Raw genomic sequence first — 16631 nt, 5'->3', positions numbered from 1 at the left:
GGGCTGCTGCGACAGTGTGATTTTGTGCATTAGTGTGAATTAAGTGTTTCCAGGCATAATATTAAGCTGGCTGCTGCAGGTTTCTTTGGCCTTTTTAACTGCAGGAAAGGGACCCTTGCAATATTTTGTAAGCAATCAATTTGGTTCCTATCTGATGATAATAATATTATAACACAGAACTGGCCAATATAAAACAGTTCCGATTTCTTATGCTTCAGTTATATTGGTATACGAAAGTTATCGGGCGAGAGACAGCTTGGCTAAATAAAAATGAATATCATTACCGCCGAACTAAGTCAAAAAAGACCGGACAAACCGGTTCTAAGCCTAGTACTTAAGGCATTATTAAAACTTTTGTTCTTAATATTAAAAATAAACTTTTTTTAAATTCGGTACTTCTATTGCAGCAGGGTAACTAATTTATGCTTAAGCAAACTGCCAGAGGATTGGATATTCAAGACCATAAAGATTATTATTTTGGGGTACTGCAGGTGGCTCATCTGTACTATTTATAGATTGCTTATTTGATCGAGCTTGTCTCTGAACTGGAGCTATAGACTAAAGCTCACATTTCGTTGGCAGTCGATAGTTATATAGGTACGCAAATTGAAGCTGTGATGAGTATCCCTTCCATTTTGTTCTACTCTGATTTTTTTTATGTGCCATTGAAATTATATTGAAGACAGAGTTACAGAGTATGGTTCGAGGCCACAGCTGATAGTTTTATCACCTGGTTTGAGCAGAGGGCAACAATTTAGATTAATAAACTCTTTTTAGTGGCATGGAAAATCTTTATTGAAGTAAATATATTTATAAAGTCAGTACAATTTAAGTTCAATAGTTTCCAAAAATATTAAAGTGCAGGTTGCTGATCACCTGGCAATGTTAAATATGATTATTTCTTAATTAAAATACAAGCTAATATTGAGAAAACTGTAATATGTGAATAATAACATGTATATACCTAAATAAAATCATGACAAAAATATATTTTAGGCAGGCTCTGAATTACACTGCTCTGCTGTTATCCTGGCCACAGTTCACGTTAATAAACTTATAATTATTAATAAATCGCTAAGGTCACGTGAAAATCTGTACTTGCCATTAAAAAAAGTTAAAAGAAAGAGTGCGGAATGGCAATCATTCAAATTTTCAAGTAACTTCAGCAATAAAAGAATTTGGTCAAAGTAAGATGTGCAACCAGTTGTAACAAAAAATCTACTTCTGTCCACAAGTAAACATCAACTATTCATCAGTAACGCTGAATATAGGTTTTAATTAATGAATACGCTCAATTCCTCCACATCTTCATAGGCGTGGACAGAGAACCAGTTGGGCATCTTAACTTTACAATAAAATAATTAAACATCAAGTTACAAACCACGCAATGTATATTCATATTGTATACAATATTACTAGGTGTATGTATGTATATAATGTAAATACATTTTCATGAAAAACAAAAATAATATCATGGAATATTCAAAGAGCCAAAATATTTGAGATTAACTCTACCTTGATACCATTAACTTCTAAGATCTAGGCACAATGCAGCAGAGACTCCTGTATGGATTACATAACAATTTTCGTTGACTGTGGGGCTAAAAAGTACAATTACAGTCAACACCATCACACAAGGTATACTGAAGACATTATATAAACTGCCATAACTTTTATATTTATGGAACATATTTTATGAGAAAGATATGTCGGATAAAACTGGACCTATGCGGACAAAGCTGTGTTGTGCTACTTTACAACTAGCAGTATAGTATAATGGTTTCAGAGCCATCGGCAATCCCATGTGCTGATGCTGCTGGCGCCCCTTGCAGCTTGCACTCTGCGGCAAGCCGCCATGAAGGCAAACAACTACATCTAATAAAACTTTAACATTTACATTTTCAAATGTTTACGGAGGGTATTGTCTGTTAGATATAATTTCGTGTCTGGAGTCCACATCATACTAAACACACAGTGGACTACATCTAGGTTTAAAATACTTTAACAGAATTAAATTATTGAGCAATATATTCTTAAGAGAATATTAGTAGAGGTTTGCTCGGCTGCACCAACTCTACAGAATAATTCATGTTACTCCTAGTATCAAATACCAATGCATACTCCACAAATGTCATTTCCGCAAAATGAGAATTAAATAATTAAATTATAAGGAATTAATGAATCTTTGGATCAAAATTAAAATATGCATTTGGAACTTGCACCTTTCACACTAACTATTATACAATAAATTTCACATTTCAACATAAAATGACAAGAACATAAGACAGTGTAACTTAGAATATACTTAAATCTACATTGAAAATAAAAGAAATAGCCATTTGAATAACATCTAAACCAATCATGAGAATAAAATCACGGGAGTTGCAGACAATTTCTATGTAAACTAAATTGATTCGGTATGATATGTTTTGTTGTTTACTGAATAATTTGTGAGATGAAGAAATATCTGAATGGCCGCTTAAGAGAAAAAATTATGCTTATAGTTATAGAATCAAAAAATAAGATCACTACAATACGTAAATACCAAGATTGTATATTAAAATATTTGTACTTTTACTGACTAAAGGAAAACATTGGCAACTGCTAATAATCCTACAATTGTAAAAAAAAAATAATTTGTATAATGTAGACTGAAAACGGTCATCTCAAATTCGTTCACTCTAAGATGTGGAATGCAATTAGAATTCTTTAACAATATTAAAAGGTATAATAATATATTAAATTTTTATAATCAGCTCAACAATGTATATAATCTATAATAATTTAAAAGCCTAGATCCAAACTGTGATATTTATTGCACAAGCACACATGTGGCTTAAGATTCCAACGGGAATAGAGCTCACAACCTTATTATTATTTATGTTGTTTTAGAACAGTGGAGATTATATCGGTACAGTGGGTGAAGGTTAATTAAATTAAATCGTTTGAGCATGCCGTCTTTCAAGTATTCATTGGAATCATTTCGAAATAAATGTCAGATATAATAGAAATTATGTTATCCCACCCACGGTTCATAGTTCAACAGGAATTGAATTATTACGCCACAACCCTCCACCGAGACCATCGAGCTGTGCTTGGTGCCACTAATAGGCAATACGCCCACCTCCAATAGGGAGGGTAACATTAGAGCTCACCTTGTGCGCTGCGAACCCTACTTCTATCACATTACTTGGCACCAAGTATGCAAATGTCCTTGACAACCCTCCCTTCTTCGACACCGCGCAATCCACATTACGAGCTTACTAATAATACCAAGGAAACCTGCAATTTTCAGTGCCATATAAAGTGATACTACACAACTACTGAAGTAATTTATTGCTGGATACATAAGGGAATATAGATTCAAGAGAAATATCTTTACCAAAATTGCTTTAAAGTGTATATAGGTAACTTTTAAGATTCCCGAGAAAGGCTACTGTAATGTACTCTAATGATACAATTATTATCAAGTAATGTCAATGGACAATAGATACCATTTGACTGCCATTCATCCATGACATAGTGCTTACTCGCTACGGCAAATTATACAGCCAAGCAGACGCGGCGAATAACCGCCGCGGCCCGCGCCAACCACTAATAAACATCTCTAAACAACACCACCATATAGGCAAACTTGTGATACTGTATGTGTGTATATCAATTGAAAAATACTAGTACCTACTAAACATTTCTACGCTGATCCCTACATAAAATACATGGCAAGAAAACAGGAAAGTGTCGATATCACCAAAATTAATATTAAAGGGGGGTAGATCATTGACGAGATAATACTTTTGAAAATAGTTTAGAAACAAAACTATAAAATGTTCGTCATTGAATAATATTAACGGATGTTGTAATGAAATGTTTTGACTTTGAATTTTAAATATTGGAATTCACACATAAAATAGTATAATTTGTAAAATTATCCAAAACTTATCACACCACTTTTTAATAATTTTATGCAACCCTAAAGCAATATTATTAATAGCGTCAAACGCTCCCTTTGGGGCAATAATAAGTTCTATTTCGGTTAATTTTACTTCACTAACACACAATAATTTTGATCAATGACAACGAATTAAAATTGAACATCATAATATTAAAACCCTGAATATTATAATAAAACAAAAAAATTGGCAACAACTAATAACTAATTTTTACAAATATTATACAATAAAATAATTACTATGTGCATGCACAAATATCGTAAGAAAATAATTTGGCAGTAAAAATTCGTAAATCTAAAGGCCTAAACACACTGGCCAAAAATACTATTTATATAATATAGGCCCGGAACATATAATTAAACAAAACAATAAAACGACAAAATCAGAGTATTAATCACACCTGCTCGTCCGCGAGGGTATGTAGACTCATTTTAAACTAGTTAAAATAAAGAAAATAAAATTCCCTAATACTATTGGGACAAAAATCCTGAAACAAATAACTTAAAAACAATATGAAAAATAAACCCAAAAGTTACTCACTAATCAATAGAGGATTCAGACTAAAATGTCAAAATTCAACATATCACTGGCTTACAAAGACCGACGTTGCTGCATCAACCCCACGTCGCGGCCCTCGCTCGTGTCTTTCAAAATATTGAGTCATGTAAGTCTTAAAATGTTGGTTCATTATGTCTCTCTATTATTGCTCATATCACATCTAATTTTGCGTATCGAATATTGTAAAACTGTTCCAATACACAACAAATACATAAAATAAATACCTATTTCTAATTAAGTACACATACTTATACATGTTACTCTTCAATAATGGTGATTTTATTAATCAGTATAAATTATATGGCTCAGCAATACGAAGAGAGTGCCTGACTATCATCTAATTATTTATTTACTTTTATAATTACTTTAATAATTTAGTAACATGAGGGTGTATATTTAATGAGATGCACGACTTTGTTTGGAATTTGGGAATTTAAAATTATTTAAATTTGTAAACAAATGTAACCACAAAAAAAAATTAGAGAGCATATAAAACTGACATTAACAATATTGGTAAAATATCACACTTAATTTTAGGTGGTCTGGTTAAGTACTATTTCCGAAGTGTTTGTGTAAAACAAAATAATGGTCATGTACAACGTAACATCTTCACATCCCAATTAAGATATTCTTGTTTATCGTAACAGTGAAGAAAATGTATCATATTATTCTAATATTGTTTCACTACTTATTGCATATTGTACAAGTAACGGTTTAGTAGATAAAGGACTTATTCGCAAAACGCCTTACCCCTAAAAAGAGGACCTAATCGTCCAATGGCTTATTCTTATAAAGGCTAATTCGCAAAATGACCTATTCTTAAAAAGACCTATTCGCAAAATGGCTTATTCTTATAAAGACTAATTCGCAAAATGACCTATTCTTAAAAAGACCTATTCGCGAAATGACCTCTTTTTACCAGTTGCCTATTTTTATTTTTTTAAATTATGTTATTCTTAAAATAACTTCTTCTTTCTTGTTATTATTGTGATTTTATTTAATTATTGTTAAAATAGAGGAAAAGCAGTAGGTTTTTGATTATCATTCATATTTTGATATTTTTGACCTTTTTAATAAATAATAAATATGATTATGTATTCCATTTCTTTAAATATTTACTCTTTATACATACTTAGACTATGGATTATGCCTACATCCTGAAATTATGTTTCATGTTCGGGAATAGGGAATTTTACGAATAGGGTATTTCGCGAATAGGGTATTTCACGAATAGGATATTTCACGAATAGGGTATTTTACGAATAGAGTATTTTACGAACATGGTATTTCACGAAAAGGGTGTTTTACGAATAGGGTATCTCACGAATAGGCCCAAAAACGACTGCAAGTCATTTTGCGAATAAGTCCTTTATCTACTAAACCCAAGTAACACAGAAAAGTATCGCACGCAAAGTGCAAATGAGTGTTACTATTTATTGCACACAATGATTTTTGTTAATAACTTTTTAGGATAATTCGTTCAAGGTGCCTAATTATAATTGGAAGACCACGGATCCCTGACAGGTTTTTGTTATTGTATGCAAGATTGTATCTGACCATTACTTCTGTATTACAATAATAATTGTGATACCATATTAATAAGAATTATATTTCACGTCACATGTCCCACTTTCCACACACTAGTTTTAGGAAATCTAACAAGGGACTATAGTAATATGCTGTATATAGTGATTATATCTAAATATGGTATCGCTTTCATAAACCGCATTTGTACCTACTATCTAAAAACTATGAATTCTCAATTTTGAATATAAATGTGGATAGTTATAAAAATATATAATTTGGCGAACTGTATATACTCATTGAACATATTATTATAAGTAGAAATATTTTATGATGGCAAATTCATGTACATAACAAGTAAGCAAATACTGCAATGGTTTCAAAGTCATTTGTCTTAAGTTGGAATAATCAATTTCTATCATAGGGCAATCTAATGTAACCATGCGTAAGTGATAACTATTTCAACAATATTATTAGTGCTCTTAGAAAAATTAAAGCTTGCATTAGAATGATTCAAAAAGCTCGCTATATACAAGAAAATGCCAGATAAACTCTTTTTCTACATCAATTTTTAACTATCCAAATTACATATATGTAAGTTGTACAAAATTATTGCAAAGTTACAGCGGTTGTCTAATAACATAGCATTACAAGTTCCATCATTAAGACATTTACTTATAATAAACGAAATCTTAACAATGTATATTGTAATGCTTATTCATGAAAAATCTTTCAAATATGTAATAGGCTCTCAAAACAAGAGTACACGAAAAACATTTTGTATAGACACAAGAATTCTGTAAATGGTAAATATATTTTAACGGACAATATATAATATTGTATACGAGATTAACCTAAACTAGATGGCACGTTATTATAGTGTCGCCTCCTTTGGTCATGACAATATTCAATTTCGTTTTATACTTTTCGCATAACTCAATTGTGCGTTCACATTTGTTCTCTTTCAAGCTAATTAAAGACACCAAATAAATTCAATCATAGTATAAAGACGTACGTATATCGGGCTAACATTTGAACAAATTAACGTTTTATTTGAGGCGACACTCTCACGCAGTCCCCTAATTGACATGTTTTAACTTCACTCGAACTAGGAACCTTACCAGCTGCTAAAATTTAGAAACAAAAATACACGAGTCCTGTCGATGGGATTTCTTTAGTTAGATTTGGTTATGATATTCCTTTGGCAGGAAGTTAGATGTTCCGGATGTATTCATGAGTTTGACTATATTTACAATACATCGTGTTCAAGCCTAACACACATATATCAACACTAAAGTCTACGCATTGTTTTGACAGATTGCGTAACATTATTATTTAATACATATTATAGTCAGAAGAAATAAAACAAATCCGAAACTAATCCTCCAACCAAATATAACCAAATATAACAAAAATGGTATACAAATTGGACTAAAACGAATATAGTAGTTGAATATTAAATACTAACCTTTGGATTTTCCATTACTAGAACTAAATGCAATATAAAATAATAATGACAGATGAATAAAACCCAAACAATACACAAGTATTCAGTACTTTGGAAATAATAATGACTTAAGTCTGTCCATAGCAGTGAATAAAAATATAGTGCATCACTAAATTCTAGAATGCCATAAAACAAAAAAAAATCACGAAGCATACCAAGAATAGGACCACTATTAGTTCACTGTTTATGGACAAAATGTTAAAATATCAGACTAATATGAAATTTAACACAAAATAACGAAATAAGTAGTCAAATACTGGTTTAGCAAAAAATGTTAAGCTTTGTAAAAACAGCAATTAATATAAAATATAGGGAATAAATGTGAGATCTTGTAGTATGCAGACTTACAGCCATCGAGTTACTCCTCAGACAATATAAAGGGTGTTGAGGACTAGAACATGATGATTATTCTTAGCCAGAGTGACAATATATCCTTCAGATGTAATCTTCAAGCCGCAGCAGCGGGACACCTGTAATAATAAAAACAATATGAATTTTGAAAGGAGTCATCTATATTTTGTTTTCAGCACATCACGCGAGGTAAGTGAAAATAGTACGAAGTAACACACGTCGACTGCGTACCTTCACATAGGGACACTCGAACTCTGTGACGAGCACCCCGTCGCGCGAGAACACGGCGACGTGGAACTTGTTGCCGTGCGAGTCTCCGATGAGCACGTCGCCCGCGTCCGACACGTCGATGCCGTTGGGAAAGTTCGTCACGTTCTCGCAACCGATGCGGCGCAGGAAGCGTCCTTCGTCGTCGAACACTACTACGCAGTGCCCTTTGAAATCGCAAACGTAAAACTCCTTGCCTGAAAACGAGATCGCTTTTTATTGTACTGACAAAATATGCTCTCTGCTAAATTTTATTTTTGCAACTGAGTTGTGCAGGATGTGTTATAAGCTCTATGCCCCATAGCATACAATCTTTTATTATATAACGTTATTTATTGCATTTTTTAATTATTTGGTCAAATTAATCAATATCTTAACTTACCACTGATCGCTATGTCAGACGGCTCCCTCATGCATTCACTGCAATCGAACCAGCTCATGAGGTCGCCCTCTTCGGACAAGATAAATACGGTGGGTGTCACACTATCCACTGCGACGATTAAGCCTTCAGCGGTCACTGCTAACCCGGCGACGATATCGATGAATCGGACCTAAAATTTTATGAATAATTAAATATTAAATATACTAATACCAACATGCTATTTGCAAAGGATGGCCTAGGGATATAGCCGCCCTTTACGACCTAACAGGTTAGCATTATATACTTACAGCAATCTTTTTCAGAAAATGTCCATTCTTAGTAAATATTTGCATGCGAGATCGCTCGTTGCCGCGGTCGCAGACCACAAATTTTCCGGTGGCACGAACAACCGCCACCTTGCGCGGATACCACAATTGCCCTTCTTCTTTACCGGCAATGCCAAAGTTGAATTTATAAGTTCCAGACTTATCAAACACCTGTAAGAGGATACATGTATGTCATTGTATGTGTATTCTAGAACGTAAGAATGTAAGAATCCTAACACATCCAATAATTTCCTGTACTACACTAACCATCATCACTTGTTTGGACCTCTATCACTTAAATGGATGAGTAAAAAATTGAATAAACAGATAATATTTTATATCAAAAAATATAAAAACAATCCAATCAATCTTTTTTTCGCTAACCCTATTTGACAGATTCAAGTGTTAGTAATAAAAAGTAAGAAATCATTCATTATTAGTGACTGTTTATTCTCATAATGTTCTTACCGTGATGCGATGATTGTTCGTATCAGCGACAATAATGTCTTCATCATTTCCAAGACAGAATCCATGAGGGGAGTTGAATTGTCCCTTGCCACTTCCCAGTTGACCGAATTTAAATCTAATATGCATCGGGGTAGCCTTAGTAGCACGCACGAGTGGAGCCGGCGGAGGCACAAGGGCAGCTTCTTCAGCGGCAGTCAATAAAGGTCTACCAGGAGACACACCGCGAGGTCCTACGCCACCTATTCCTCCAACGCCACCAACTCCACCAAAGCCATTGACTTCTGAAAAAAATATCATGATAACAAACATATCCCATAATAAAATATTAATATAATTTTTTTATTGGCTAAACCTTACCAGTATTCAACCCCAGCTTTGCGAGTGCTTGCAAGTTGTTATATGCTTGAGGTGAGTTTAGATCTCCAGCCAATAACTCGGCAAGCGTGAACGATGGAGCCGGGGATGCATGTGGCGGTGGTGGCACTTCTTTTTCAGCAATACTAGCCAACTGCTGCAAATTGTATTCCACCATAGATGGTAATGCAGGCACCCCCCCAACTCCAGTAACGCCGCCAACTCCCGGCACATTATTAATATTCACGCCGCCAGGAAGGACGCTCGTATTAGTAACTCCCACTCCGGGGACAGCGCCAACTCCTGGAACACCGATAGCTGGCACTCCACCAACACCGGGCACTCCTACCATAGAGCCGACTCCAGTCACTCCAGTAACACGGCGAACGCCAGCTAATGGGTAATCATCAAATACTGGCGCGTTAGTCACCGACACGGCGGGAGAATGAGAGTTTGAAGTTACAGAAACAATTGCAGAAGATTCACTGGCACGTTTCCTTTCTTCTGCACGAGTAGCTTCGGTACGGAATGTTCCAAACGTTTCTTCGGATATGGATTCAAATTTATCCATCTTGGTAACGAATTCCAAAGAGTAATCAACGTCGAATTCTGGTGCACCTTCTAGTAAACGAGCAAACTGTGAGGCCACAGTCTTTTTCAGCATCACGATTTCAGTACCGTCACCGCGACGAAGAAGTCTAGCCGCAAACTTGCAAGCGCAATCAATACGTTGAACGGTTTTATCGACCCGGTCGAAAAGATCCATCACCTTGAGCTCCCTTTCTTTGTGCAAACGTTCGAGTTCTTCGAGAGCCTTTTCACGGCATCGCTCAAGAGCAGCTTTATAAGCGTGAAAAGCTTCGTTAATTACGCCTTCGGCTTCATCTCGCTGACGTTGCAGGTCACCCAGAGCATCATCAAGTCTGGCAGACGCACTACCGGCCGTGGCCGCTCGAGCATTGGCTTCAACAATAAAATTTCGTAATTCAGCCCGTAGATTAGGCTCAACATCGACAATCCTTTCACAACGATGTTCACCGACTTTGTGGTCGACAGTGAGACATTCGGTGCAAGCACCAACTTCACATTCGCAACAATAAAACTTGAGGCTTTCTCCTGCGTGTCGAGCGCAAAATATCGGTTTATGCACTGCAGCTTTTTCCTTGGAGGACCTCAGAGCATCAAACGGTACTACTCTGTGATTTTCGAAGCATCTCATGAATTCATGAGCAGAATTGCAGTTGGAACATAAAAAATGAGAGCAATCGGTGCATCTTGCAACAGCAGGTTCCTTACTCTTGCAACAAGTGCAAACAACAGACTGATCCATAGAAGAGACATCGAGTATGTTGGTAAGCACATAGTCGGAAGGAAGGGATGCAGCACCACCTCCAGGTATCTGAGAACAGAGATATTTCGATATAGACATTTTTGAAATAGTTTTAATGAATAAAAACTGCAAGAAAAGCTTAAGTACGATTTAAACTTACCTTAGTTTCTTGTTTGCATATCGGGCATTCTACGGCCAAATCGAATTTAAGAGAATCGCCAGCTTCATTAACCATTAACTTGTCAATGCAAGCTTCACAAAACACATGAAGGCAAGACAATACTCGAGGACTGCACAGCTTATTGCTGAAACGTATCAAGCAAAGAGTTATGTACTATTTTCTGCCCGCGTAAGAGTGACATAATATATGTATTACATAATAATTATGTTTACTTACTCGCAAATAGTACAATTTTGCTCCTGTTTTCCATTATCAGTTGACTCCAGAGAGCCCTCATCGCCAAGACTAACTAAGCCACCCCCATAAAGATCCCCGTTCATTTCTTCCATTTTAACTTACAATTATGTTGGTGTATAATGAAAATATTCCTTGACCTTACGCAACAAGAATCTGTAACAATTAAAATTATAAATACTTCAAAATTTATCCGTAACTATCTAAATATAATAGAGCCAACCTCTTGCCGATAGAGATTAAGCCCTAATAAATTTGATGATACTATAAAACCCACGCAGTTCCGCCCGTCATGTGGATAAATAACAATCATGCAATATGTTTGACACCGGGACACTCCGGATCCTCATCAATTGCATGAGCATTGATTTAGCGGCATGAAAGCAAAAGTAGCGACCGATAAAGTCTTAAGCATTCGTGGTTTATAGTAGACATCTGTGATATTTAACAAATAACTGTTTTAAATAGAGACGATTTCATTGCAGAGGTGTATGTAAGTTTTGTCAACATTTTTAACCATTTTGACCCTTAAGCGGCTGAAAACTGGTACGCATAATTTATTTATAAAGCTCGGCTTTAATAAGACAATGATAATAAAAAAGGGTGTTAAAAAGAGACCGCTGTTGCCCGTCCCGTGAACAATCTCACACATTTTCGAACGACATAGGATTTCGTTAAAGTAAGATTAAGCGATACAAAAAAATAGGTGATGTTGCAGCTAAATAATTTTGACCAAACTTATATTTAATGTACCTATCTATCTTAAAACCTATACATAGAAACCAGAGTTAAAAATAAAAATTACATGTAGCAACATTTTGTTTTATTCGGCTCAAAGCCTTCGGGATTTTAGCGTAATAACAGGGCGGAGGCCAGACACCCCGAACGATTAGAGGTCACTTAGGAACAAAACCAAATACAGTAGATAAATATTTGCCCACTAAAAAACTTAGTAGCTTCTGTAAAACGACCATTTTGTTGACATAATAACTAGATTGTTTAAACTACATTTTCTGGTAAAAAGTAGGTACCTATCTACCTTATTCCTATTATAATTCGTCATACTAAACACAAAGAATTATAATTACGCTGGCTATACAAATTGTATTTCATCCAAGTGTTTAATGTTAAGTCAGTGCAGGACTGTGAAGTCCATTGAATTTGACTGTGTATGGCTCTTTTACGCATGACGCCGCTTAGTAATTGCTGTCTTGACAGTTAACTTGATCTTGTATGACCACTGCTAAATGAGGAGCACTAAAACGTGTATTTTGCGTAAGTCGACACTACAATATAATACATTTTTGAAAGTCCGATGTAGGTTTGCCGCACATACAAAAAATTTTAAGTCGATATATTTTTAAAGCCTATATGGCACTAGATACAAATGAAAAATTACAATAATAGAGGTAGATCTAAGAGGTAGATAAAGTCACTTCAACCTAATATGAATCTCAATACAGAAACAAGTATCACAATGTGCTGCAAAAACAACCAGCTCATGTTACAGTTATTACATAACACTGCAGATAAATAAAATTATACAGTAGATTTTACAAAGACACTGTACAGGTTCAGAAGACGGAAGATGGGCCAAGACATGGTGGTAGATGGTGGCAAATTATAGGCATTGAAAAAAAAATTAACAATGCACATCTTGTTACAATTTTTCAAGTACCATGACCACAAGTGTTTACTTAGCTTATTATTATTTGGGATGTGTTACTGAATCGTGCTACCACAAATGACTTCAAATTAGCCATCACAGGTACTTGAAAAATTATAACAAGGTGTTGATTTTCTCATATTATGTTTTTTGTTTAAATAGCAGATTTTTAAAAGTACATTTAAGAAACACCATGCCTGGCCCATTTTCCATTTCTGGCTGAATATTGGATAATAGGACCACCTCATGTAGTCCTACCTACCTAGTTTAGTTTAAAGGGTTTTTTCTGTTTCATAATTGTCCTATATGCTGTAATATAAATATTATTGCTATTAGAATAGCTGATAATACCTACACAAAGATCAAATTGTACAGAAAATGTGATGGTATAAATTATATTTAGACAACTGAATGGAGAAGTGTTGCAAATTCAGGCTGCTATAAGATTAACTGTCACATTATCTATTAGATATCTAATTGAAGACATTGTCAAGTCGAAGTAGATATAATAAAATAACATCTTAAATCAGAACATACGGATAGTAAACTTGTAAATGAAGCTGGTTTCTGCCAACCCCTTTGGGATGATGTGACTTTATGTATGTATGTTATATGATATTAGTGTTGTATATATCACAGGGTGATTATTAATAACACAATGAAAGTTTAAAAAAAACAATGACTGACAACATGTACCTATCTATTTTATTACAATAGAATGATGCAAATTTGAGAGATGAGCTACTTATTATAATTTTGTTAATCTGGGAGGGATCTGCTCTCTTAAAATATGAAAATTTCTAACAATATGTTAACAAGCCATATATTATTATAGCCTAATAACTGACCTGTGACTATCCTGTCCCTTGTTGACACATTGGACAGCTGTTGCCGTGCTACACAGTTGGACAACTAAACATCAAATATTAGATAATGGTGTTAATGAAAGATAATGATGTGAATGAATTACAATCTAGTCAAAGTTAATAAGCTTAGCAGACAACTGTTTCTTTGGTAAAGCAGAATTCATTAAATTGGGCCTTGAGCCCTTAGCAGCAATTTATTTGTGATTACTTAAACAAACTTGTTTATATTGTTGGTTGGTTTGATGGCAGTCCTGGCTTTTGAGTTCTACTAGAGAAATGATAATATAATTTTTATATGTTGGTGCTAGTCTCAGTAGAATAATTATATAGACAACAATTTATAACAAAGAGAGAGCTCCATAACTTCTCACATTAAGACAGTTTTATTTTGATCAAAATGTTTGGAGTAAGAAAATAGCACCCATAAACAAAAGGTCTTAAATCAGAAGCTATGTAAAATTCTCGTGATCAGTTTTATTGAAATATTAGCTGAACATTGCCTTACAAGCAAAGGAGTAGATTATCAAAGACATAGTGACACTCAAGACCTTTTTAAAACGATTGTTTCCTTTCATGGCTATTACAGAATATGATAATTACTTTATTACTTCAAACAACACATACTTGAATAGCAAAAGTGGTTAGTCAGGATTACATTTGTTTAAAATGTTATGTAACAATGTTAAGTCTGAGTTTAACATTTTTCTTAAATTTTGATTTTTTTATTTTCATTTATTAGTAGGAGTACAGTATTGTGTTTTTATTTGAAAGTACAAAGTATGATGTTGAAGTAGCTGAGTTGTAAGAACTCTTAAAATAAAATAAAACAAATGTATCTACGGCATATTAAGATATATAGGCAGTAGTTACATACACTGAAAATTTAAGATAGATTTTGGTAAAAAAAAAATCATGACCAACAATGAACAGCAACTGTCAATGGATAAGTTACATTCAGCTACACTATAATATATGTACTAAATTAAATATCATATACCTAGATACATTATGTTATAGGCAAATTACATTCTTGTACAAAACAAATGAGTGAACTTAGGTTCCACACATCTCCCTCTAGATCACAAAGAGATAGAGGTGTAAAAATTTTATCTTTGAACATTTGGTTTAATCAAAATATAACCTAATAAATTCGCGCCGACAGGTTTATCTGTAAGGTGTTGATAGACAAGAGCCGATTGATGCTGAATTTATAGAAATCTAGGACCACGACAGAATTGGTTCCGATCAATATAAGTACTGCATTGAATAAAGGACACCAATATAATCGCACTGAGACAGACGGTGAAATAATTAAAATAATATCGTCAAAATGGCTTCATAATATATACTATGTACCTACTTACATATCGTACAATAAACGCAATGCACCATGCAGACAATGGCGAAGGTCGATATTCCGTAACAGTGTATTACATTTTTTACCAAATATGGTGCAAAATTTTCACAATTAGTTGTTTTAAATTAGTCTTATAAATTATAAAATGATTTACTAACCTTTAACAGTTTATAATTTGAAGGAAAAGCTGATAATCTACGCGCAGAAAGTTCTACCACGCCGTAACTATGAGAATACTCATCACTTTGTAAATAAATAAAAAATGAGCATCAAGTCTCAACAGATATTTTTTTAAATAAAAGTGGTTTCTTCGATGAATTAAATTAATGTTTTGTCACGTTCTCATTTTAAAAAGGCGAATACATCACGGTGTATTGATTTTCTGCGTAGTTGGTTGCGCTGTCTGTGGCCTCGAGTATTGCCAACCTCTACCAAAATTAAATTCTATCGGTAGGTAAAGTAGGTATACCTAAAACACAGTTGAATTCAAAATATATAAATTTAATTGTTCAGTTGACATTGTAACGCACAATTTCTTTCAATAATTACAATTAAATACACTCACATAATTTACTACTACTTCTAAGAGCCATTTGAATAGGTAGTAAATTATTGTTATTGAAATTGATAAAAAGTAATACTGAACATCACGTAAACATGCACGACGAATGAATGTATATCTATATCGATAAAATCCTTCTAATGTCACTAATTCACCAGGTACGCGTTTTTATTTTAGTCTTTGTTTCATATCCATCCATGGAAGTCCTTTGAATCAACCAAATCAACTAGCGATCCAAGCGATTGCTTCTCCTTACTTAATTTACTCCCGATAGGATAGAGTAGTAAAATAACCCTTAGATCCAGATGGATTTTTCTAATTTCATTTTATTTCCATTTGGATCCAGGTATCAATGCGACGATTTGGTAAAAAATATTGAAATTACTAACTATGTGTCTAACTTATTATGTTATTATAATATGTATGTTGCTTGCTTCATTACCTTTTCTTAACCTAAAGCATCTGATCTATTTAATTACAATAAATTATTGCTCTTAAATAGTATAAAATTACTACGAACGATTACGGTCTATGACTTCTTCACGACGCGCGACGGCGCAACTTCGACAAATTCGACATCGACGAAGACATGGGTCACTAAGCTCAGCTCTAGGCTCTGCTCTTTGGTTGTCTGTTGACCCATGTATGATGTGTCTATGCTATGCTAAGGATGGGGTGGTTTAAAAATATAAAGTATCGAGTGATTATGTATAGATTTTTATAGCTGACTCTGGAATTTATCCTTATTATTAGATTGACTAAAAAGTTT

At 34.1% G+C, this 16631-nt stretch overlaps 1 protein-coding gene across 2 annotated transcripts; it reads right to left on the bottom strand.

Moving 5' to 3' along the window:
• Positions 1–770: 770 nt before the first annotated feature.
• On the bottom strand, positions 771–15710 carry mei-P26 (E3 ubiquitin-protein ligase meiotic P26). 2 transcript variants are annotated; one of them, XM_076116860.1, is made up of 9 exons: positions 15459–15710; positions 11394–11567; positions 11157–11301; positions 9670–11065; positions 9313–9593; positions 8827–9015; positions 8540–8708; positions 8122–8354; positions 771–8009 (listed from the first exon to the last, which is right to left on the bottom strand). In XM_076116860.1, exons 2-9 carry the CDS (start codon positions 11504–11506, stop codon positions 7905–7907), a joined length of 2631 nt encoding a protein of 876 aa, XP_075972975.1. In that variant the 5' UTR covers positions 11507–11567; positions 15459–15710; the 3' UTR covers positions 771–7904. The 2 variants fall into 2 exon arrangements, with proteins under 2 accessions (XP_075972975.1, XP_075972976.1); XM_076116861.1 differs by having other exon boundaries at positions 9313–9590.
• Positions 15711–16631: the final 921 nt, after the last annotated feature.

Source organism: Anticarsia gemmatalis, chromosome 7 (assembly GCF_050436995.1).
Source record: "Anticarsia gemmatalis isolate Benzon Research Colony breed Stoneville strain chromosome 7, ilAntGemm2 primary, whole genome shotgun sequence".
Lineage (NCBI taxonomy): Eukaryota > Metazoa > Arthropoda > Insecta > Lepidoptera > Erebidae > Anticarsia > Anticarsia gemmatalis.
Note: the sequence above shows the minus strand (reverse complement) of the source record. Positions and strands in the feature narration are given on the sequence as shown.

Excerpts from the sequence above, each read along its gene's own strand:
- mei-P26 (XM_076116860.1), bottom strand. The coding sequence starts at position 11,506 with ATGGAAGAAATGAACGGGGATCTTTATGGGGGTGGCTTAGTTAGTCTT. Across the intron at positions 9,016-9,312 it reads CGAACAATCATCGCATCACG|GTGTTTGATAAGTCTGGAAC; the intron begins GTAAGAACATTA and ends ATCCTCTTACAG. Across the intron at positions 8,709-8,826 it reads ATTTTCTGAAAAAGATTGCT|GTCCGATTCATCGATATCGT; the intron begins GTAAGTATATAA and ends ATAAAATTTTAG.